General features: G+C 43.8%; 1 protein-coding gene across 1 annotated transcript in view; it reads left to right on the forward strand.

Moving 5' to 3' along the window:
- LOC147663525 (netrin receptor DCC-like) overlaps positions 1-23,161 on the forward strand; it is a gene marked incomplete at its 5' end in the record, with an annotated part of 117,447 nt that overhangs the window by 22,794 nt on the left and 71,492 nt on the right. The window contains 2 exons of the mRNA XM_086950388.1: positions 8,215-8,247; positions 9,358-9,423. Coding sequence (XP_086806514.1) covers positions 8,215-8,247; positions 9,358-9,423 — 99 coding nt within the window. The remainder of the gene's footprint in view (positions 1-8,214; positions 8,248-9,357; positions 9,424-23,161) is intronic.

The following is a 23,161-nucleotide window of genomic DNA, read 5'->3' on the forward strand; positions in this document are numbered from 1 at the left end:
TAATAACATAACATAACATAACATAACATAACACCATGAAAAACCTGGCAGAGAGGAAACATAGGGGGCCCTTCAGGGCCCCCTGAGCCTCAACATATGTTGATGGACAGAGGGGGGCCTAACATGTGCCCGTCTGTGTGCATGCACATTGGTTCCTGCACGGCACAGACTTTCGAATCCATGCAGTGCAGGAACCTAGTGAGCCGGTCTCATTGTTGTGTCCTTTTAAAAGGCACCATCACCTTTTAAATGGCACCACAATGGGAACTGCCATGCCACTCGCCAACCAGACTACTGTAAAGTAGTAATCAGGCGGCGGGTGACAGTGACCTTTGGCAGGGTGGTGGCACAGTAGTGCATACCTCTGCTGTAAGGTAATAATCTGGCTCTTTGAGGGGTGTTAAAAGGCTTAGGGAGAGTAGTAGTAGAGATTAGGTGAGGTTATAGAATGCCTTCATGTCCGTTTTCCTGCAAAGAAACTCTCTTGCTTATTAAGTAAAATTAAGTGTTGCATATTACTGTTCACAAGCCTGAGGCATTAAGTGCCAATAGTGATTGCAGGTGTGTTCAGCTCCCTGTCCAGTCCTAGGAATAGCAGGAGCTCCAAAGCTGGATCACTGGCAGAATATTGGAAACAGAAACATTGTGTGGACCTAATATTGAGTCAAAAATATAGAGGAACAAAATATCGAGAAGCCTGGTGCAAATAGGTATGTGTAGATTTCCTATTTATAAACCCATATCTGTGTACATTGAAGATACATATATATGAGTCAGTGGTCTGGAACTTTTTTACCTTTCCTGCTGGGCAAAAAAAGATAAATGCTACAAAAGTCACATGCTTCATATGTCCTGTTGCGAGGCAGGGAAAAAAAATATCCCTGCGGAATGGCAAGTATGTACAAACGTCTACGGACCATCCACCCACGCAATCAAGCACGCGAGGAGAGGAGACGTACGGCACAAAATCCACCGCCAGCCATTGCTAGCACCTCCGGAGCGTCCACATGAACACCTCCAATGACATTCGTCCAGAATTTCAATTTCTGAAGCAGCACTAAGTGCAAAGCCATCATCTGTTACGGTAAACAATACGTGAATGTTGTTTGCGCAGCACAGCGAAATCATAAATGTTATTTTGCCACAATTAGTTTCATTAAGTATTTTATAAAGCACAAATCCTATTGAAGACCGTAAAAAATAACACAAAATATATGAAGATGCAAACAGCTAGCTCAAAAGTTTTTATGGAAATGACTCATTAAGTTGACGGCAAACTCTTCCAGGCACTGGCTTTCAAGACGCAAAACACCAACCACCCATATAGGCTTTGAAAAAGCGAGGCATAGAAAAGAGAATGGCTGATGTCTGTTTTGCTCTGCTACACTATCACCCGGGATGGAATCCTGCCTCTTAGTAGGTGTGAGCAGGCACAGTGCGTCCATTGGGGTGTGGAGGTGTAGCCCCCCGTCCCCAGCTCCCTCTGCGTCTTTGAATTTAAGAAAACTGAATCAGTTTACTTAAGTTCAAAGATGCCAAGGGAGAACTGACAATCATGTCAGTCAACATGACGTCCGACCGCCCACCCCTTCAGAGACTGAACGGGGTGGGCGGTCTGGCGTCATGTTGACTGACATGATTGTCACCAGGGGCAGCAGGCAGCCCCACAAGTGTGCATGAGTGGAGACAGAGGGCTAATTATTAGCCCGTTCCCACTCATGCTCACTTGTGTTTTCACTTGTTTGCCCATGCCCATTAGAAGCCCCTCGGTCTCCTATGGGCGTGCGGTTGGCGAAGAGTAGCCGTGACATAAGGAAATCCTGGCGCTGCTGGCAGCACCAGGATTGGCTGAGAGAGGCTGCCAGTCCACTCCAGGGCCGTTCGTGAAGGTTCCAAGCCAGGGGAGCAGAGGTGGCGAGGACCGGTTTAAAGTAAGTTTTCAGTTTATTATTTAATTTCCCACTCCCCCCGCGCGACCTCCCGCTCCCCGCGATCCGCAACTGGTTTAGCATTAGTAACATAAAAAAACTTCGGAGACTCCAGATGCTACAGGGAGACCGAGTCCTATCAACTGTGAGATTAACCCCAGAATTCTGCTGCCCTAGCCAAAGTGGCATTGACCACTGAACCCCTGTGCCACTGCCCATAACTGTGGTGGTCCCTACTGGCCCGCCTGCGCACCACTACCCTGCATATTTCCTTCTTTGCCACAATGCCCGACAATCTGCTACATTCCAGTTGTGTCTTTGCACTCTTTCTCGTCACCAGTGCTGGGAGGTTGTTTTACGCACTGATGTGCGTTTTGTTTTATTTATATTTTTTTTCAAAGAATATGTTTGGGCTCCTCCTGAACTTTCCTTGAATATATTTTATCTTATGACACCTTGGTCTACAATAAGGTCCGGAATGCTGCACCTGTATTTTCCAAAGTGTTAGAGTATGGGTGTCCAGCATAGGTCCAGGAGGGAATGATCTAGGCTAGGCTTTTGTTACAGCCACGTAATGATGATACTCAGAGGGGCACATTTACATAAACAGGGTTATCCTGGATGGCGGACATGAATCCGGCCCTCTTGGTGCTTTAGAGGTGTGAAGTGCAGCACTGGTGGAACGTATTTCTACATCAGGTGCCTAGAAGTCTCCCCCAGATCTTCCGTCTCTTTGTCTTAAGACGGGCCATGCAGACCTTGCCCAGTGCCCTATCTGGAATATTTTTAAGCCACCTTCTTGTAGAGAAGGAGCAGCTGCAAGAAAATCATCACATTCCCAAATGCATTCCCAAATGTAAACCACATTTCTAACTCCCACCAAAAAGTAACAGATGCTGCATTTTCCCTACCCGTCCCTTGCTTTCCTCAAAGCTCCTCATAAAAACACAACGCTGCCCGAGGCTTCCTTGAGGCAGGCCTTGAAAGGACACCTTGAGGTTGGTGACACGTTGCTGAAGGAAAAACACAAAGTGGCGAGCCCCTGAGATATTTGCGTAGCTCCTTCAGACAGCCATTGTCTCTATGTGCCTCTCCGCGAGATGGCAGTAAGCAAAGAGTCACCACCAGGAAGTCTGCAGAGCCACACATTGACAGCCACGGGCATCTATTTTACTCTAGCACTTCCCTGCCGCCCTTTAATACAGCAGCTTTGCTGCAGCGACAATCGGAGGCTTGAGCTCGGCGTTTCTTCATGCTATGTCAGTATGAACGGCTTAAGGTTGTATTTTAACAGGCGTGAAAGAGTGTTGTTAAGCCTCTATGCCTATTGCCTATTTGCCTGGTTGTGTAACTATCGTGTGTAGGGAACCCTGTACCACTGAGAATGCAACCCCAGTAGCACCTGTATTCCCCTGATGACGGAGGGGCACATATGCCTTTCATTTGCAGCAACTTTCTGTCAGGCGCAGTGCGCACAGTACATATTGACCCTGGGGCTTGTTTCTGTCCCTAGGTGTCCCGCTGGTCTTTGAGGATGAGCTCTATTGGTACATTTTATATTTTATTTGGGATTGTGGAGTTACAGTCCACGTATGTTTAGGTACAGCCTGTGCCAGTTGCGGGGGCAGGGCCGGGGCCCTCCGGTGTCAGCTGACAGTGTCCTGCTGCCAGCAGAGAAGCAGAAGTGACCCACAAAGGTAAAGGTTTCGATAAGGACTGCAGCTCCTGGAAATACCTTGGGGCATTTTACCAACAAGTAGCAATATTTATCGCTAAATAGGCTTAGCGACGATTTTCTTATCGCTGCCTATCGCTGGATATGTTAGCGGAGAAAACATGCTATTAGCAACGTTTTTCTCCATTGTGCTAAAATATCCAGCGATAGCGGCGAAATGCGTGAATATCGCTGAGAATACAGCGATATTCACGCATTAGCGACAAAATGCTCTTAGCCATGTTATCCACCTCCCATTGGATAACATGGCTAAGAACTGGTCTGGGCAGGTGTTAGTATTTGGAGATATTCGTGCTTAGCGCAAATATTTCCAACGCTACGCCTGCCTTGCTAATAGGCGATAGCAACGTTAGCAACTGCTTTAAGTCGCTAACTGGTTGGGTACGCCCACTTTGCATGTCATTAGCGATAAACATCGCTGACATGCAAAGCGGGCCCCAAAACGCTCGCTATCGCCTAAAAGCTGTCGCTAACATCACTTAGCGACAGCTTGCTAATAGGGCGATAGAATTATCGCCACTTAGCGGCCGAAAATGGCTAATAAATCGGCGATAATTGCCTATCGCCCCCCTTGGTAATATGCCCCCTTGTTCGTTACGTACCGCATTCCCAGAACTCTTTGCCTGTGGTTTCAGCCGGTGCACCCATAGCAGCCTGGAGCAACAAATGCTCCTAGTCTGCGGTAAGAAGTGGTGTGAAGGGGGTTTAATGTTTTTTCCTCAGTACCAAGGAGTCATGCACATTTGGTGCGGCTCACCAGTTCTTCAGCCGTTTGTTTGCACCGCTTCGGTCCTAAACCCCCTGCATTGATTCTGGCCTTTAACCCCTGGTCCTGGCCATGATGATCTCCCCGGAGCAGCAAAACCCCAATCAGCCCTGAGCGCGTGCAGCACACACCAGCCTTTGCCGGCACTTCCAGAGGTAAGCGCAAATAATGAAACAGCATGAATGCGTTTACAAAGCTGCCTGCTGTTTGTTTATTACTTTATTTGTGAAAGTGAGGCAGATGTTCACGAGCTGCTTCAACTTAACTCAGGAAGGGGTGTTGCAGGCTTGGGCATTTGTTGGGGTTTTTCTGCACAATTTAGCTCCCACATGCCTATTGGTACTTTAAGTACATCTAAATTCTCTGTAGGTCATCCTTTCCGCATTTTCAGCCGACTTAAAGCTCATCCCTAACTTTTACGCCTCACCTCTTTCAAATGTCACCAACCACCACTGGGTGTGAGCATGTGTTAATCGATGCAAACCTAGGCTTTAGAGGAAGCTCTATGTAGACAGAAAGGTGATTAGCCAACTGAAAAATCAGCAGAAGAAAAGAAGTCCTTTATGATAAAAGCTAGAATGCCTAATGCACCGCAGTCAGATACTTTGAAATATGAAGTCAGTGCAGGGGGGACAAGTGGAGATTTGTGGGACCTCCTGCTCTGTTTATGCATCAGTCTAGCTGCAGAGTTCTGTATGAGTTGTGCCTATGAGTAAGGTAGCTTAGCAATTACTGTCAATGAATTGGGCATGTGCATTTTGTGCTATTTTTGTGATTTGTATGAATGCAAATCGCATGGAATTCGAAATTCTTTTTTTTACTACATTTATTTTTTTTCTAAAATCTTTTCTGTCTATTTTATTTCTCAGAGTTTTATATGGCACAAAGCATGACCCGAAGATATCAGAGCGTTTTACATGAGCACCGGTTGCCTTACATTTAGACACATTCATTTTGTTAGGCATGAGGAGGTTAAGTGAATTGCCCAGAATCACAGGATGTTGAGCGTCCCTGCCGAGACTCGAACCAGGTTCCCCAGCTTCGAGGTCAATCCTCTCCTCATCCTATTGGTTACATGCCTCCCTTTTTGACTTGCCTTTGTTCCAGATTGTCATTGGAAGTGTATAACACATTCTGTACATGCTCATGTGACATCGCTTGTTAGAACACCTGTACTGTGTAGCTTGTCCGGGTCGAAGCCAAAAATATATATCTTTTTTTTTGGGTCGAAGCCACAAATCATTTTTTGTCAAGGTTGTCCCCAAACATAAAGTAGAATGGTAAATAATTGATCAATTTTTCATCAAATATATTCCACTTTCAATCACATCTCCTTTTATGCCCATTGGTGTGTGCATCCCTTTTTAAGCCTGGCGGAGAGGTTGCTGTTTCGAAGCATAGTTAACAGCACACAATCGAGTAGGGCCAGGCATGGTAGTGGCAAATCCAGCCACTGCTGCACCTGCGGCCCCACCGCCCGATTGCAACTCGGGCAGCCGGACTGCACTAGGATCGCTGGCTCTGCCAGGGAACCACTTTTCACTGGTGTAGAGCGGAGGTCAGAGACGCCAATATGCTTGGTGGGACGCCACAGTCCCGCCAAGCATATTACGCAGGCCCGGACTGGCCGTTGCGGGCACCGGGCAATCCCCCGGAGCACCGCAAGGGTGGGGGCCGGTTTCGTCCCCCTGGGGGCCGTTTTTGTTAAAGGGCCGTTTTTGCAGCATTGATGCAAAATCGTCCCTGTAACAAAAACGTCCGAAAACCGACCCCGGCAAAGTGCTGGTTCGGACCCCCCTCCACCACCCCTCACGCCCACCCCCGGGGGTCTCTGGGGGGGAGGCCGAGCACTTTGCCCGGGCCGGGTTTGGTTCCCAGTCCGGCCCTGATATTACGAGTTTCCTCTTTGCCAGGCTTTTCATGGCGATTCTACCACCATGAAAAGCCTGGTGGAGAGGAAGCCTCGGACATATGTGGATGGACAGAGGGGGGCCTAACATGTGCCTGTCTGTGTGCATGCACATTGGTTCCTGCACGGCATGAACCTCGTAAGGCGGTCTCATTGTTGTGTCCTTTTAATAGGCATAAAGTAGAATGGTAAATAATTGATACATTTTTCATCAAATATATTCCACTTTCAATCACATCATCTTTGTCTACCATCTTTCATTCCTTCGTTTTAAATGAAAATACCATCTTTATGAGATTGTAAATGATTTCACGTCCGACTGTTTGACGTTACAAAACTTATTTCTGATTCAGCGCAGCTTGAATGATGGTATCTTTCAGCTCCTGCTCACGGCAGGGGGATGCGACCAAAATAAGCTGACTGGTCGCAGGGAGAAGAGAAAGAGGGTGTGAAATCATACCACATTCTTTAACACCTTTTTATTCTGCAGACAGGAAGAGCTGCTTTGAGAAGCAGCTGCGTCTGCTTTTAAGAGGTTATTAAATATAAAAAAAGTTCTTAATGCAAACCATTATTCCGGTGATAATGATTACGCTTTCGCACATTCTTGAGAAAATGTTTGGTTACTACGATACGAAAATTCGTCTATCATTGAATGCGTGACATTCCAGCTTGGATTCACATATATTTTGAATGTATTTTGATGCATAAAAAGTGGTTTGTTTTATTATTTTTATTTCTGCAGCTAGCATGTCTTAATTAATAATGCTCAATGAAAGTATCAGCATAAAACTAAATTGTGTTATAAGCTAAGTCTGTTTTTACACCATTTCCACTGCAAACCTGTGGAAGACTTTTTAATTGGGTCTTTGCGGAATTGAAGCTTGAACATTAAGTTGTGCATTTTAATTTAATTAAATCTATCACTTGCCACAATTATTATTAAAAAGTAGAAACTACCGAAATGAAGAGTTGGAGGACTTCATATTAGGTGAAATGCAAAGTTCTGTGCATGGTTGTTAAGTAGAATTGTGTCGCTTAATGATCTGAGCAAGTTGAGAGACAAGGAGATAAAGAGATTATTGAAAAAAGTGACCAGATCAGGAATGTCCACCCAAGGTGCAGGAGGCCAGATGAGGCTAGCTATTTAGGATAACCCCTCACTGTTATCCATAGAATGTGCACTTGTACATGTGCATTTTTAGGCAACTAATACTTCTGCATTATTATTATATACATTCTGAAACTCAGGAACATGAATTGCAGCTTTTTGCAGAGAACCTCAAGAGTACTCCTGTAAATCTTTGACAGACATTAATTTATAGGAGTATCCTTCTTGTTATTATATATTCATGTGATTTTCTACATAATATTCTGCTTTACTAAGTCATGCCGACATTTGAATTTGCTTTCTTTGTACAAAGAAAATATTTTTCTCTGTGAAGAAGCCCTTCCCCCTACAGCTCACTTCCTTCATACACCCTTGAAAGGCTGCCACTCATGCCTTTGACATGCATAGTTGTACTTTTCTTTTTCATGGAACGTTTGTTGGTGCTTAAGGCATCTTGGTCAGAGATGTAGAACATTCCAGTTACATATTGCTTGTTTGCCTTCCTGTTGCACCTATATGCACAAACGCCTTAGTAAAATAGGTTTCTTTTTAACGCTGTATATTACCTGACAGGTTCAATAGATTCATTCATCTCTTTGCTTTTTTGTTGCTACCCTTAGGAAGATGAACACTAAACTGCATACATTTACCTGTATCAATCCAAGAAATGTGATATGAAAACATGATTCCACCTTTCTGTGTGTGGTTTGTCACTTTACGTGCCAGGAGGTGCCATGATCTAACAATATTGTCCTTTTCTTACAGTGGAGCACCCTGACAAAATGGCTAATGACCAAGGTACGGCGGCCTCAATCTGTCAAGCTTTTCTAGGAATCAGTGCTGCGCGTTAGGCCTCATGTCAGTCGTCATTTTGCATTCTGCTTTTCATCTGGTCCTCTCACCTGATGAGGCAGAGACTGGTGTGGGGATTAATCTTGTTAATGATGTTCTGCTCAGTCGAAGCTGCACCCTGATGGCAAAAATGCAAATTATCATGGGATGAAATTGTTTTGTCTCTCTTTTTTTGAAGGACCAATTAAAATGTCAAGCTCTTCTGTGCGAAATACATTTTTAGGCCCTCTGTACTTCTGCATAATTCACATTAAGTGTGATTGCACCGGGAATGGTTCTCAAGCTGACTTTACGCCTTGTTTGCTGGTTATAAATGGAGTGGCAGAGAGCTACACCGAAAATTAAATAATCATTTACATCAACCTTCCAACAATATATTTGGTTCAAAGCGGCCTTGGAGGGCTGAATCCATGCCAGATTTTTAGCATATCTCCATTTAGATAAAAGTAGTTATCTTAAAAATCTGACATGGAAGGCTCTCCAGGACCCACTGTTGAGAGCCCCTGGGTTAAAATACCATTATGTGCACCTTACTCAAAGATATGAGTTTGGACGTTTTTAGTTCACCTATAAAAATTTCAGTTATTAAATTTAGAAATCTACACTTATTTTAGTGCCCAGCCTAACACCAGCTCTCCAAGATATATGCAACAAGAAATTTGACAACTATGCTTAATTTGCATATTAAGATAGATACAAGTACTAAAATCCAGAGCTCTACTCCATCTGGATACAATATTTAATTACCATTTTAGGTGTACTGGAAACAGTTCACAAATGCATGCGAGGACAAATAGAAATGTAGCTGATGACATGCCTTTGATATGTGGCATGACCATGGCGTTCCATATCTGTGGCATTTACAGGGAAAGACAATATTATTTTAGAAAGGATGGAACTCCAGCTTTGTTTGGAACAAACTTTACACATCAATACAGATTTACTTTCTACAGAAAAAATAACATTTCCTGAATAGAAGTAATTTACACTCCGTCAGTGAATCTCTAGCTGCTCCCTATAAATCCACATCATTGACGTATGTTGTGTCATCCGCAGGTCGTCATGGAGATGGTGTATATTGGCCTGTAGATAACAACCTAATTGGTAGGAACAGCATTGATGGTAAGTTATCCTTTGGTCTAAAAGCTGACTTTATCAGGTGCACATGTTTATGGAACGTATGTTTTTCTTTTTTTATTTGTTTCTTTTAAGGTGTTTTTATATAGCTGTGCATGTAAGCTGCAAAAACGTTTCTTTCAAAGGAGTAAACTACATTGCTATCAGTGCACCAAGTTGCTTAGAGGAGCATATGACAACTGTGTATGTTTCAAGCTAGGAAATCCTAAAGCATGGTAGAGACAACAGATCCCTGTGGATAGACACCCCCTCCCCACCACCACCCAGACCCTCTCCACAATCCATTCTCCACCACCGGATGTTCCACCCTTAGGGTTTGGATTTCCATCAGTGCAGTGTGGAGCTGTTTTTTGCTGGTGCCCCACTCAAGTCACTGATCAACACTGCTGCATTCTCTAGATGAATGGAGAGAGTCATATGAGCATCTTTACTTCTTTTGGAGTAGACAAGGTGAAAAAAACTAGAACTAATTTCTGAGTGTAATGAATGTATGCGTCATTGTAGATTGCAAAACATTTATAGAGGTTTCTCTTCTAATTTTGGGAAAGCTAGTATTATTATCAGTCAATCATTCTAATTGGTATAAGTAAGAGTTTGACTACAATTTTGTCTTACTGGATGTATCAGTGCTTTGTTCAGGCTAGGAAAATTCACATTTTTGTCATTACTGAGTTGAAGAAGGTGCATGAAGAGGTACTGCCTGGTTACTTACCAGTGTTCTCCATTACTCTCAGTCACAACCCCTCTTACATAGAGAAGGCACAACAAAGTATTTGTTTTCAATTGCTAGGTTATTGCAGACTCTGTAAGGGTTGCAAGCGCCCATTCGGCTGCTGAGGCAGGTGGGACTCGAATTTAGAGACGAGGACATTTTTTAACAGGATTTTTTAATATTTTTATTTTTTTATGATTGGATAAAGAGTCTGTTCTGTGTGATGAGCTGACAGATCAGGGTTGCTAGGGATGTGACATGGAAAATTGGATTTTAAGCAAAAATGAGAAACGGCCCATTACTGAAAAGACATATGTCTTCATTTGATGAACGATCAAGACAAGTGAAAGACTCAACCTAACATTAAAGTGGCTTTTACAAAAATGCTTGGAGATCATTGCAATCTGGGATAAAAGAAGCCAGTTTGCTTTAATCTTTCCAGTCTTTAGTTCTGTAATGTAGGATGGAAAAATGCACGTTTTCAACACTTTTAAATGCAATTGATAAATATAAACACAAGCAAACTCTACAAATGCAGCAAAAAGCTTCACTGGGAAGACTTTAGTAGCCTGGCTGGATGCTCCTCTTCTGCACACTGTGATCATGAGCTCTGGTGGTCTTAAATGGGAGGTAGCCGTGCCAGCACAGATGGTGAAGTAGCTCTTAACTAGCAGGGGGCAGGTCTTAAATCAGCAGGGGGCAGGTCTTAAATCAGCAGGAAGCAGGCCTCAGACCTTTAATGCAGCCCAACCGAGATACAGTAAGTCCACCCAATCCCTCCTACAGTAACTGTGTGTGAATCAGGGGGGTCGCTGCGTGATGAGGATCTGACACAAGCCACAATAACCAAGATGTATATACAAGCATGAGTTTTCAAAAGTGCAGCACAACTTTCAATAATACACACGCAATAATTAAATTCATTAATCAAAGTGTAGCCACACAAAAGCTCAGCCCTATATGCAAGCCCGTAGAGCTGGGATTTCGCCACTTAATTAATCCTTGCATCTCTAGCTACAAGCGGAAGCAACCCCACGTGCAATCCATGGAGTTGCTGCTTTTCAATTTGTTCATGTCTCCTGGTGGGGAACAAGACACTAATTAAGCCTCACCAGATAGTGAAAACACAGGGGAAAGCCTTGTAGATTACAATAGATTAATTGCTTCTGATCATTACCAACTGGGTTTCACAGGAGATAAGCCATGAACATCTTTTCGTTCGCTCTGCCTGTTGGCAAATTCCCTGCTTTCATCTTCTGGAGGAAACACGAGTCAGGCACCCAAGGTATAGTAGAAAGCCCTGCAGGAAAAACACTAATTTTACAGGACACAGAGCATATGATTAGCGCTGACTCATTACTTCCTGCAGCGAGTGGGAGAACATTGCTGTAATGTACAGCTCAGTTTAAATCAGCTGCTGTGTAATTCCTCTAAGGAAGAGCAATTATTTCAATTTAGTGTTGTTGGTACTGCTGTCTCGCTGCCTATTTCCTCGCGACAGCATGTTATGTAACAGCCTGCTGAATTTTGTAAGTGGTACTTGATAAACAGCAGCATGTATTCATGTATGTGTCTATTCTTATAGTACAAACATAGTTATTTATATGCTTTGCTCATCAAATGATAAGGGCCTGGCAGGTCAAAATTGAGTTGAAAAACATACGAAAAATAGGCAGAGTAGTACCACTTAATTTGATGTCCTTGCTCTCTTCCGCCTTTGTTGGCATTTAGTTATTTCTTTAATCTACACAATACACATGTATTCAAGGTATTTAATGCTGACTTGGTTGTAATGCGTATTGGAGAAATATATAAAGCATTTTGTACAAGATGGTGAAGAGTTAGAGTCCATGCTGATGGCAGAATCTGTCCTGTACATTGCAAATAACATAACCTATAAGGAAATTGACATTTATCAAGTACTACAGGTGTAATGGTCAGCTTCATTAGTAGGAAGGATGAGAGAGAGGTTGAAATAACAACACAATAAAATTCCCAAACTAAGTTAAGAAAAATCTAATGAGCAACAAGATAGCAAAATCAAAAACACTGGACAAGGGGTACTGGGGATGTGAAATAAGGTTTTAAAGCAAAAAGTGCCTACAGTAAGTAAAGCACCATTAAAAAACAACAGTTTACAGTGGACCAGGACCTCGGTGCGGTCTCAAGCTGCATGCAATGGAGCAGAGGTCGGAAACATGAAGCTTGATGTCCTCTCAAAGATTTTACTTTCAAACTTAGTCTCTGAAATGGAAGTCAAAACCTTTCAACAGGCAAGGACTATGGGTATGGCTGGCAAGAGTCCCTCTCTGGTTCCGGCAATAAAAGCACTGAACTGTATTTTGTACAAGTATACTTGGCTTGGTGGGTCAAGTAGATGTGCTGCATTGCCCAGATTCAAGATTTGACCTTTTTGGTCCTCAAAATCCCCCAGTAGGGCAAGAATGGAAGCAGCAGCCTGGCAAAGCTCTACAAGGCCATATATCTTTACTGCAAGGTCCAGGTGAACCTATTTAAATTAAGGTGAAAAGTAAGGGTGGGTGGAATTGGTGCAGTTTAATTCAGCTGAATCTGGGAAAATGAAATTGAAATTATGTTAGATTCCATGAAAGGGTATCGTGGGCAATATTTTCGTATGCACTTTTGTGTCAAAAATGGGTGGGATGGTGCATTTTGCTCTATGAAAAAAGTACAGCCAACTACCACTCGGTGCCCTCGAACGCTCTGCAGTGTTTAAAAGTTTTAATAACTGCACAGTATGTAGGGGCACATCTTGGCTGGTATGCAGTGGTTTCTAAAATTTAGAAATCACTGCAATTCAGTTGGCACCCTTACAACCTCAGCAGTGATCAACTTTGAATCACTGCAGAGTATATAAGGGCGCCGAGTGGTATGCAGTGATTTCTAAACTTTAGAAACCACTGGATATCACTCAGCGCCCACCCCTTACATACTCTGAAGTGCTAGTGATTAACATTTAATGACTGCGGAGTACGCAAGGTTTCCGGTGAGTAGTATATGCAATGTTTAGAAACCACTGTGTATATATCACTCAGAGCCCTTGCATACGCTGCAGTAATTAAAAGTTATTCACTGCATAGTATTCAAGTGCACCAAGTGGTATTCAGTGGTTTCTAAACTTTATAAACCACTTCGTAATTTATTTCCTCTGGCAGAGTGGCTGAATTTTTAATTAAGCAGCATTTCTGCGTTACAAGAGTACCAAAAATCCTTTGATTCTTCCGGCACAGGCCCGGACTGGCCGTTGCGGGCACCGGGCAATCCCCCGATGGGCCGCATGGTTGGGGGCCGGTTTTGGGCCCCTGTGGCTCGTTTTTGTTACAGGGCCGTTTTTGCAGCTAAGTAACAAAAACGGCCGATAACCGGCCCTGGCACAGAGCGCGGTTGCGCCCCCCTTACGACCCTCTGGGGGGGGGGGGGGGGGGCGGCCGAGCACTTTGCCAGGGGGGGTTCTGGTTCTCAGTCCGGCCCTCTTCCGGCAGAACTGAGAGGGATGAACTTGGTTTTCCTGCCTGACTTGGGTGCTCTCTGGACAAACTGTAGAACCTTGTCTAAAGGTCTAGTCCACAGATTCCAAATACCAGCAAAAATACAGTCCACTGACAAATCTGGGGTGCCCATGCAGAATCAATTCATTTACTACACTCAGTAATGAGAGTTAGCAGGCCTATTGGAATTTCACATTTTCGTTTTTTCACACAGGTGTCTGCTGTAGAAAGTAGCCAAAATCTCAGTGTTAAAGAGCGGGGCAAACTTCACATACAAGCATAGCTACACTGATTCAAAAATGTTATGCTACAAAACTTTTAATGCTCATTATTTCCCCACCCTCTCACTTACCAGGACTCTGATAAAGGTATTTAGCATTAGGGAAACTTATGTAGCGTTAACCGTGTTGTGGTATTTTCATGGCTAGATTTCATTTTAAATGTGATAAATTGGGTTATTGTTTGAGGGTACTGGAAGCTCCACTCACCCAAAAGCACACCCCTTGTGAGGGTGAACTACAAAATTACTAACTAGACCTGTGCTTCACCCTCTGGTAGCATTGCACAAAAGCATGCAAGCTTAACTTAGAGTTAGTATTTATACAGCACACAAACAGAAATAAAGTGAAAATGCAACACAAGAAAAATCCCAAACCAATATAGTTACATTGAGTACATTTTAATAATAAATATTATGAGAATAACAAAAATCCAATCTGTAGAAATGGAAGTATTCAATTTTAAAGTGCAAAGGACCACGTGTGGGCATATGTTGGCATTAGGCCAGGAAAAAATCACACTGACTGGGGTTACCATGGGTCGGGTATTGGGACTAGGTTAGTACCTCTGAAGAGTTGCCTTCTTAAGTCTGACATTGGCTTGGCATCTGAGATAGATACAAGGAGGCCTTTTGTACAAAGAACAGGCTGGGCTCTGTGGATGGGTTTACTTTAACGCAAAGACTTAGTCATTGCTGGAGCTTCACTGTAGCAATTTTCGCGGGTTGTCACTCGCCACTGTAGAACAATGTGCAGGTCTCACGTTGCTGTTGAACATGGACTATCACTGTTGGTGCGAAAAGAAAGCCTGACCGGAGATGCGTGTTGGCGGTTGTCATGGATGACACAGTTCACATTCACAAAGGCCCCAAACGTCAGGATTTCCACCTTTTTTTCTTGGAGATACTTTCACTCATACCAGCTAACGGTACGGGACTTCGGGGACACCTCTGGGGGATCAGGACTCATCCAGCAGAGGCCAACAGCAGAGCTCAGACATGTCCAAGTGTAGGTCCAAGCAGGTCAAGCTGCAGCAGGGCGGCTGGGCAGTCTCATGGGGGCCTTTGAAGCTTGCTGTGTCCATATATTTCACACAAGTCAGCTAACTGACTCTTGGAGCCACTCTGGGTAGCCTGGGATTTAGACAAGCAGGATGAAATGGCAATTTAAAATTGTACTGCAGGCTGCAATGGCAGTCCTGAGACATTTTTAAAGTACTACTTTAGGAGTGGCACAACAAGCACAGCAGGACACTAGTAGCATTTAATGTAAAGACCTTGGGCAAATGAAGTAAAATTTACTAGAGACTTGCAAGTAAATTAAATGTACCAAGCAGCTGTAGGCTAATTTTGACACATTTCAAGGCGAGAACACAAGCACTTAAGCACTGATTACCAGTGGTAAAAGTGCGTGGATCCTAAAGCCAACAAAAAGCAATGCAGGAAACTGAAGGGGCGAAGGCAACGTGTTTGGAGAAATAGCGCTCAAAGAAAGTCAGGTCTAACAGTAAACGAATACATACTGGAGTCAAAGGACCTTTATTCTCTGTATGTATTCCATTGAAAACAAAATCCTCCTGCATCGAAGGACCTTCGTTATCTATATTGATCTATTGCAAACAACTCCAAATCAGAGTCAAATGGTCCAGCATTCAGTGTTGGGAAGTTATAAGCAAAGATTGAACGTCTTAAGGTTTTTAAGGGTGGTGCAGAAGTATTAAACTGCCCCATCAGTTATCACAATTGTCTACATCTGAGCCAAATAAAAAAACATACAGCAGAATGATATATCAGCAGCATGTTCTGATGTGATTAGCGCAACACCTGCAAACTATTTCAACTAAAGTCTGACTCATTGTTTTTACATGGAAAACATGTCACCTCAGTGATCAAAGAAAGATGAACAAACAACACGGTCTGATTCTGCTTACTGCTGTAACAGAGCACACTCTTTGTGTCCCCGATGCCTTGAGCACAGTGTAAATGTCATGTCCCTGCACTTTAAAACACCTACATAAAAGGATGAGTTTGGTTGCACTTGCATCAAAATATCAAGTTAAGCAAATGCCACGAATTGTTCCATGAGCAGCATTGAACATCTTGTTCCACTTTATGGTGAAATTATCTATTTCTTAAAGGGCAGTTCATTTAAATGTTCTCATTTGAAAAGTAAAAAGCCACGCTTTTAATAACATATGAGGAATAAAACAATGCAGAACATCTTGCTGCAAATGCTTCACAAAACCTACAGAATCTCTGATGAAACTGTCGTGTCATTGTTGGTGCTGTACGTATTGTCAACAACCCCGTTACGTCCAGGGCCTCCAGGGGTCAGTAAGCACTCTATCAGGTTAGTAGTGGTGAGAAATGGAACCCGCCCCAGGTTGTGTCTACAGACAACCTGGAAAAGTGAAAGTGCTTTAAATGTGTGGGTAATGCCAGGCTCTCAGTACTAGCACTTCAGATGTTTTGAAGACTGGATGTTTTATATAAATGAGAAAGTAATGTCACATCCCATGAGGATGCAGAGCTTGGCTGAAAGTGACAACCTCACAAGGAATGAAACAGTTTTGTAAATGTCAGTAAACCAAGCTTCAATACATTTTCGTATTCTAAGAGTTACATCTAAGCACTTCCTGGATAGTCTTCTGTAGTGAATTCACTCAGCTTTAAGAGACGGTCCTTCTGTGAGTGGCGTTTGGGAGAATCTTTAATATTTACATTTTGACTTTAAAAAAACATGTATCCTTTGCTGTGAAGTCTGCAGGGAGTCCTTGAAGCTGCAAAAGATGGTCACATCAGTAACATTGCCAAAGAAGCTAATCTCGGCTTACCATCCGCGTAACAGCCTGCCTTTTTGGTTCTGAAACTAGGGGTCTCCTGTTGGTTCAGGGAAGAGTAGCCCCACTTTGAAAAAGTGTACAAAGTAGAGTAGTGTTAGGGGTTTAGGCAGAGTCCGCATTCTAGCGCTTGACAGTCACCCATGCAGAGGATGCGTCAGTAGTTTTTCTGTAACCAAACAGATCTGTTTGAGTTGAATAACTTTTTACCATAATTAGAAAAATAATAATGTCCTTTCTCATATTTATATTGTAGGAAAGTCATCCTTTATGCCCTGATCGCCCCCATTTTTTTGACTGATACTTGTGCTTACGGACTCTGAAAGTGCCCTGGCTGTGCTAAACAGAACCAAGTGCTCTGTCCTTAAAAGGTATATGATAATTGGTGTTTTTACAATTGGTTCAGGCAACCTACCTGTAAGTCCCTAGTATATGGTAGGGCATGTAGGGTTAGAGACCCCAGTGGACTTAATGCACGTACATGTGCGTTGCAGTGGTGTCTGGTGTCATTTACAAGCCAGGCCTGCCTTGCAGGCTGGTTTTAATATAAAACTGTGTCCAAATTCGACTTTGGAATTAAAAATACTTCCCAAACTACTTTTTGTATGACATATAAGTCAACGCTAAGCTCTACCATAGGTGCCCCATGAGTAGGTTACCTTGTTATAAGAAGCAGGAACATTAGAAAATATGTTTTATATGCCCTGGTGATGGAAAAACAGCAAATGTTGTTTTTCCCCATTGTAGTGCTGCTAGTTTCATAGGCTAACATGAGAAGGCTGTATTAAAACTTAATAGTGTCTAACTTTTCACAAGAGTTAGCTAGCAACTTAATTCAAAGTATTAAAATATTATTTATAATAAATCCGCCAACTTGCCAAGGTCGAATTTATTATAACTATTGTATGAAAGTAGTTTTAGCATTTACTTTCCTGAAGTTACCTTAAACAACACTGTTGAAGCCTCTTCTGATTGGACAGCCTCTGACAGCCTGAGTTAAGCTGCTCCCTTATTAGGTTTGAGGCTGAAACAATACAGCCATTTGATAGGAGAACATTTGTTTCCTGGAGAAGCCAGGGACAGGAAGAAGGCTAGGGATATAAACTGGACTTTAAAGGTAGACGCACAGATGTTACAGTACCAAGGCCAGACCCCACCTCCTTGATCACCAGCCACATGGAAGGCCCTCTAATTAGATTAGGAAAGGGGCTGAAGGGAGAGTCTATGGAAAAGTTAGCCACACCTGTGGTTTGGGTTAGCCAGACCTGCACTCCAAGGAGACATTTTCTCCATTTAGATTTTCGAAGATATGTGCATTCTGGAACCAAAATATGCCGCACTTCCCAGGAAGTTGTCACGGCAGAGGATGGCAACTTGAACCCCATTGTTTGGGGTGCCACCCCGTTGCCAGTCCAGAATGGGGAATAAATATAGGAGAGCTTCAGGAGGACCTCAGAAAGCATCTGAAGAAAAAGGACTGCCCTGCTGGACCCTTGAGCTTCACAACAGACAAGTGCACTCATAAGTCCTGCACCTGCTGTACTTCAAAGACTCCGCACAAGAAGGACTTTGCCTGTCTTCAAGGATATGGAGTGGACTTCCTGAGTAGCAACAAATAGAAAAGTGCCGGAAGATGCCACTTACCACATCCACTAAGAGGATAACTCCAGCTGATCAGCCTCACCTGGATTGATCAGGTGCATTGTGGGAGTTGGAGTCCCAGAACCCCACCAGATAAAGCAGAGCTTCTGATCTCTTGGCTGGTGCTATGGACCCTTTCAGACCCTCAAGGAACCTTTCAAAAGAAGATCCTTAAGTTTGGGATCTATTCGTCCACTTTTGTAAAAGCTCGAGAAGAAGACCAGCATCAATGGTGAGAGTCTGCTGATGATGTTGAACCATGGCCTGGCCTGACCGCTCAAGTTTAGCCTGCTGAATGCTCTGGAGCTCCTCCCCGTTGATGAAAAAGATGTAGACCCCAAGAGCTGACCGAGGCATTATGCTGAAGAAGGCCACATCATCAAATTAAAATTTGCATCTGACTTGCGCTCTATGGTGATCAGCCTTAAACTTTGACTTTCTCCCAGTCCTGCTTGACCGTACAGCCTGTTCCCTATATTGGAATGTTTTTGTTTTGGTGTCATTTGAAAGATAAACATATACTCTATTTGGATAAATTTGTGTTGTTTTTTATTTTGTTGTGTCTTTTATCTATTTCCTGTTTTGGTGATATTAGATACTTTACACACCTGTCTCCTGAATTAAGCCTGACTGTTATCTGCCAACCTGCCAAGTGTGAAGCATGGATTCTTTCATTGAAACTTGATTGAACCTTATTAATGATTGTGGCATTACTACTAGCTGTGGGTAACTACCTGCAGCTACGAATAACCCACTTTCTAACATACATATTTTAAAGGGAGAGGTCTCCTAACTGCTCCTTTTTATTCTTTACGGTAATGTAGAAGAGGAAATGCACTTTTCTTAATGATATGCAGCCGGAAGGATGCATCCCATTTGATCCTGGAGTCAAGGTTTATATTACTCTTTGAATTTTAAGGAATATTCATCCTCTTGGACTAAGCCAATATGGTTGACTTCCCACGGTAGTCATAAGGTGCCACACTACACAGACATATTGTTATTCCTAGTGACACCGGGAGTTTTCAATCTTCATCAATCAGAAAATAGAAGATGCTAGGTTCATGCCCATATAAAGAGCATCAGCCTTTCAACCTGCAAAGTCCTGGGAGACGTCCAATTTGATACCTCAAAAATATCATGGAATGATTTATATATCTATCAGTCCAGGTCTTTTTTGTCCTGGTTTGAGACATATGGCTTACTGATGTAGAGGCCACATGATGTGCAAATTGGACATGGCAATTTAGTTTTATAATGTACCTAGTTTGCACCACCCTGTTACCACCAGGGGCTATTATCAGAAGCACTTTCAAAAAAGTTTAGTCACATCATTCAACCAGAAAACAAGTTTAAAAAAAAGCTCGGCTTTCTTTTAAATGCTGGAGATTCCCTGACCTGGCAGATCACCCTCAAAGTGACAAGTTATTATTTCCATCAACAACAAAAATCAGTCCTGTACGGCAGCTACCCTCAGAAATACTCATACCATAGTGGTCAGAGCCTACATTACCACTCAGCTTAATTACTGCAATAGATTATGTGCAGACCTCTCAATTATTGCACAGCTCCAGAAGGCCGAGACAGGAGATGCCTTGCATTGTCAGTTTGAATAAGAGAGATCACGTCTTCAATGTCCGTTGATCTCTGTACCAGCTGGTGGTGGCAAGCTGAATATGGTTCAAAACATCTTTACGTGCAGTTAAATTTCTGAACCAGTGAGCTCTATTGTAGCTGACTTACAGGCTAAAGCCTGACATTACCTGGAGACAACTGCAGAGCACAAGGAATGCCAATCTAGCAGCCCCCCATCTCGCTGTGGCTGATCCTTCTTATAAATGGCCCCTTTGATGTGGTATGCATGAGAATGCTATTGTCTCTACCTATTCAGTAAAAAGCTGAAGGTTAGCCTGTTTGTTTAGGCAGACTATTAAGACAAGTTCCAGGAGACCCAGGTGGGTCCCGCATGCTATAGGTATAGTTTCAGTTTGTGAATCAATTAGCCATTTTATATGATACATCCTTCACCCTAGCACCCTGATAAAATGTTACTAACTGTATGCTATCAAGCCTACCCATTAGACATTTTTCACAATATTGGTACTCTTCTTGTTATATAATTTTAATGATAATAGTCCATTGGTTTTGGTCCCCTCCAATATAATACACAGATGAGTATCATTGACATTCTCTCCTTGTCCCACCTCTACCCAAGAAACACTTTCTATCATCTATACTACTATTATAAAGGAAGAACTTTGAACCTTTGAGGCGGGTAAACTTGGGAACCACAGTGCCAATCCACACACCCGATACACCATTGAAATTGTCAGGGTGTGCAGATGGACATAGGCTATATAAATGTAAGAAATATAAGTTATTCAAAAAATGTTTAAAAAAACGTAGTCCCATGGAAGTAGCGCCGGCCGCGACGTGCGTGCTGACATCAGGAGCGCGGGGAGGAGTGGCGTCCAGGAGCGCGAGGAGGAGCGGCGGACATGAGCACGGGGAGGAGCGGCGGACAGGCGGGGAGTAGCGGCGAGGAGCGGCCGACAGGCTGGGAGGAGCGGAGAGGATTGGCGGACAGGCGGGGAGGAGCGGCGAGGAGCGGCGACGAGCGGCGGACCGGTGAACTCAGGAGCGCGGGGAGGTGCGGTGGATGAAGTAAGGCTCCGGGGGACCCACGGACAATGTCGGGGCGGGCGGGGCCCCTGAAGCCAAGTTCGGGACAGGCTGCTACTCCGGGGGACCCACGGACAATGACGGGGCAGGCGGGTGCTGGGGCGGGCTGGGGCCCTGAAGCCTGATTGCTCCCGGACAAGGTTAGGACGGGCTGCTAGTAGACAATCAATTTATGTTCAAATTCTCAAATTCCTATTTAACATAAGCACTGGTCTCTCTTCTCATGGCCGGGACCACTCTCTGTACTCACTAAAGCTCCCACAAACAACATTTTCAATCTGTAATGCTGTTCACCTGCACACTTTCCCATTTTAATGCTCGAGACCTGGAAGATCTTGATATTCACAAAAGAATCTAGAGGTAATTCAAACACTCTGCAACTACCTCAGCACATTTCTAAAAGGTGGAATGTACTCCTTATCTGGAACGAAAACAGTAGGTGTACATTTCTGGCATTTTTCAAAGAATTGGGCATTTTATGAGTAGTTTTAAGATAAGTTTTAAAATGGATTAACCAGCTTTCTTGATTATCATGTATGAGAGGAAATCTCTTTGTCATAGGCATGGTATCTTTGAGAAACAATCCTTTCTAAAAGACTAAGCAAAATGGGCACATTTTTAAAGACATTGGGGCATATTCTCAAGGACTTATCTCTGAGTTATCGGCACTTTAGCGGTGCAAAAGTGGCAAAAAAATCATCGCCCCATCCTCAAGCTGGTGCAACCTGACGATATCGACAGTTTTCCAGCGATAGCTTCCACAAAAAACATCACCACTGCTGAGAGGAACAACTGCCACTAATGATATGTAGAGTAGGCGTTACTGTGCAAAAACACACAACAACACCACAATATTCTCAACGACCAGTCAGACCTGCGATGTGATCCAAAAACAGGCGATAAGGCACTTAGCAGCAGGGATTCAACAGCTGCCTTTCACTGGTGTAAAGTAGGATGACTACCTGCAGTATGAAAGGGAGCCCAGCCAAGAGCCACATCTGAAGACCAACACATGTCATGGAACTACTGATCATGCAGCTCGGAGACCCAAGAGGCCCACAACACCTACCACCAACACCCCAGACCCCCCCTGGACTGCCCACAACCATCCCCTGGACAACCACAGAGGCAGCGCAGAATAAGTCAGCGGTCTTTCCAAAAACACACCAGCTTCACAGACTTAATGTCAGAGGAAGTCACTACTGGCTCAAAAGGACAACCATCCTCCACATCCTGGCCCACAGGCTGATGGTATCAACACAGCAGACAACCAACATCCCTCCGCAGACAAAGCTGCTGGCTGTGCTGCACCTGTTGGCATCTGGTACCTTCAAACCAAAAACCGCCAGAGTCAGAAGAGTCTCACAGCTAGCCCTATCAAAGTTCATCACAACTGTCTTGGATGCCATCATCAGCTTGGTACCCCAACACCTTCACTTCCTCCACACTGCGCATGAACAGCTGGGGACCAAGCAAGGCTTCTATGCCATAGCTGACTTCCCGGACGTGTTGGGGCAATTGACTGCACACATGTCCTACTTGTGCCCCCTGCCGACACTGCACACAATTACCGCAACAGAAAGCACACGCATTACATCAATGTTTAGGCAATAGTGCACCACCGGGGACTCTTCACCAACGTCGTCGCCAACTGCCACGGTAGTGTGCATGATTCCTACATCTTCCGATAGTCCATCATCAACCAGCGCTTTGAAGATGGCACCTATGGAAATGCACGGCTCGTTGGTAAGTACCAAATGAGCACACCACACACCTCAACTCCACAATCATGCAACTCAATACTGTGGGAATGCACATGTTACAACATCACATACAACATTCCAAGCAACATGCTCACCTACCAGACACAGCAACGCAAGGAACTGTGGTAACAGGACCCAGCCATGTAGACAAACCATCCACGTCATGGCACCTCTGCCACACAATAGCAAGATGTGGTGAGAGGTGGGAACCAAGTATGTGCGAAGCAGGCAAGTGACCAATGTATCAGAATGAACACAATGCCAAGTGAGACGGTGATGTGCTGGACAGACTCAAGTAT

The sequence above is a fragment of the Lissotriton vulgaris genome, unplaced genomic scaffold, assembly GCF_964263255.1.
Source record: "Lissotriton vulgaris unplaced genomic scaffold, aLisVul1.2 SCAFFOLD_1853, whole genome shotgun sequence".
In the NCBI taxonomy this organism is placed as follows: Eukaryota; Metazoa; Chordata; class Amphibia; order Caudata; family Salamandridae; genus Lissotriton; species Lissotriton vulgaris.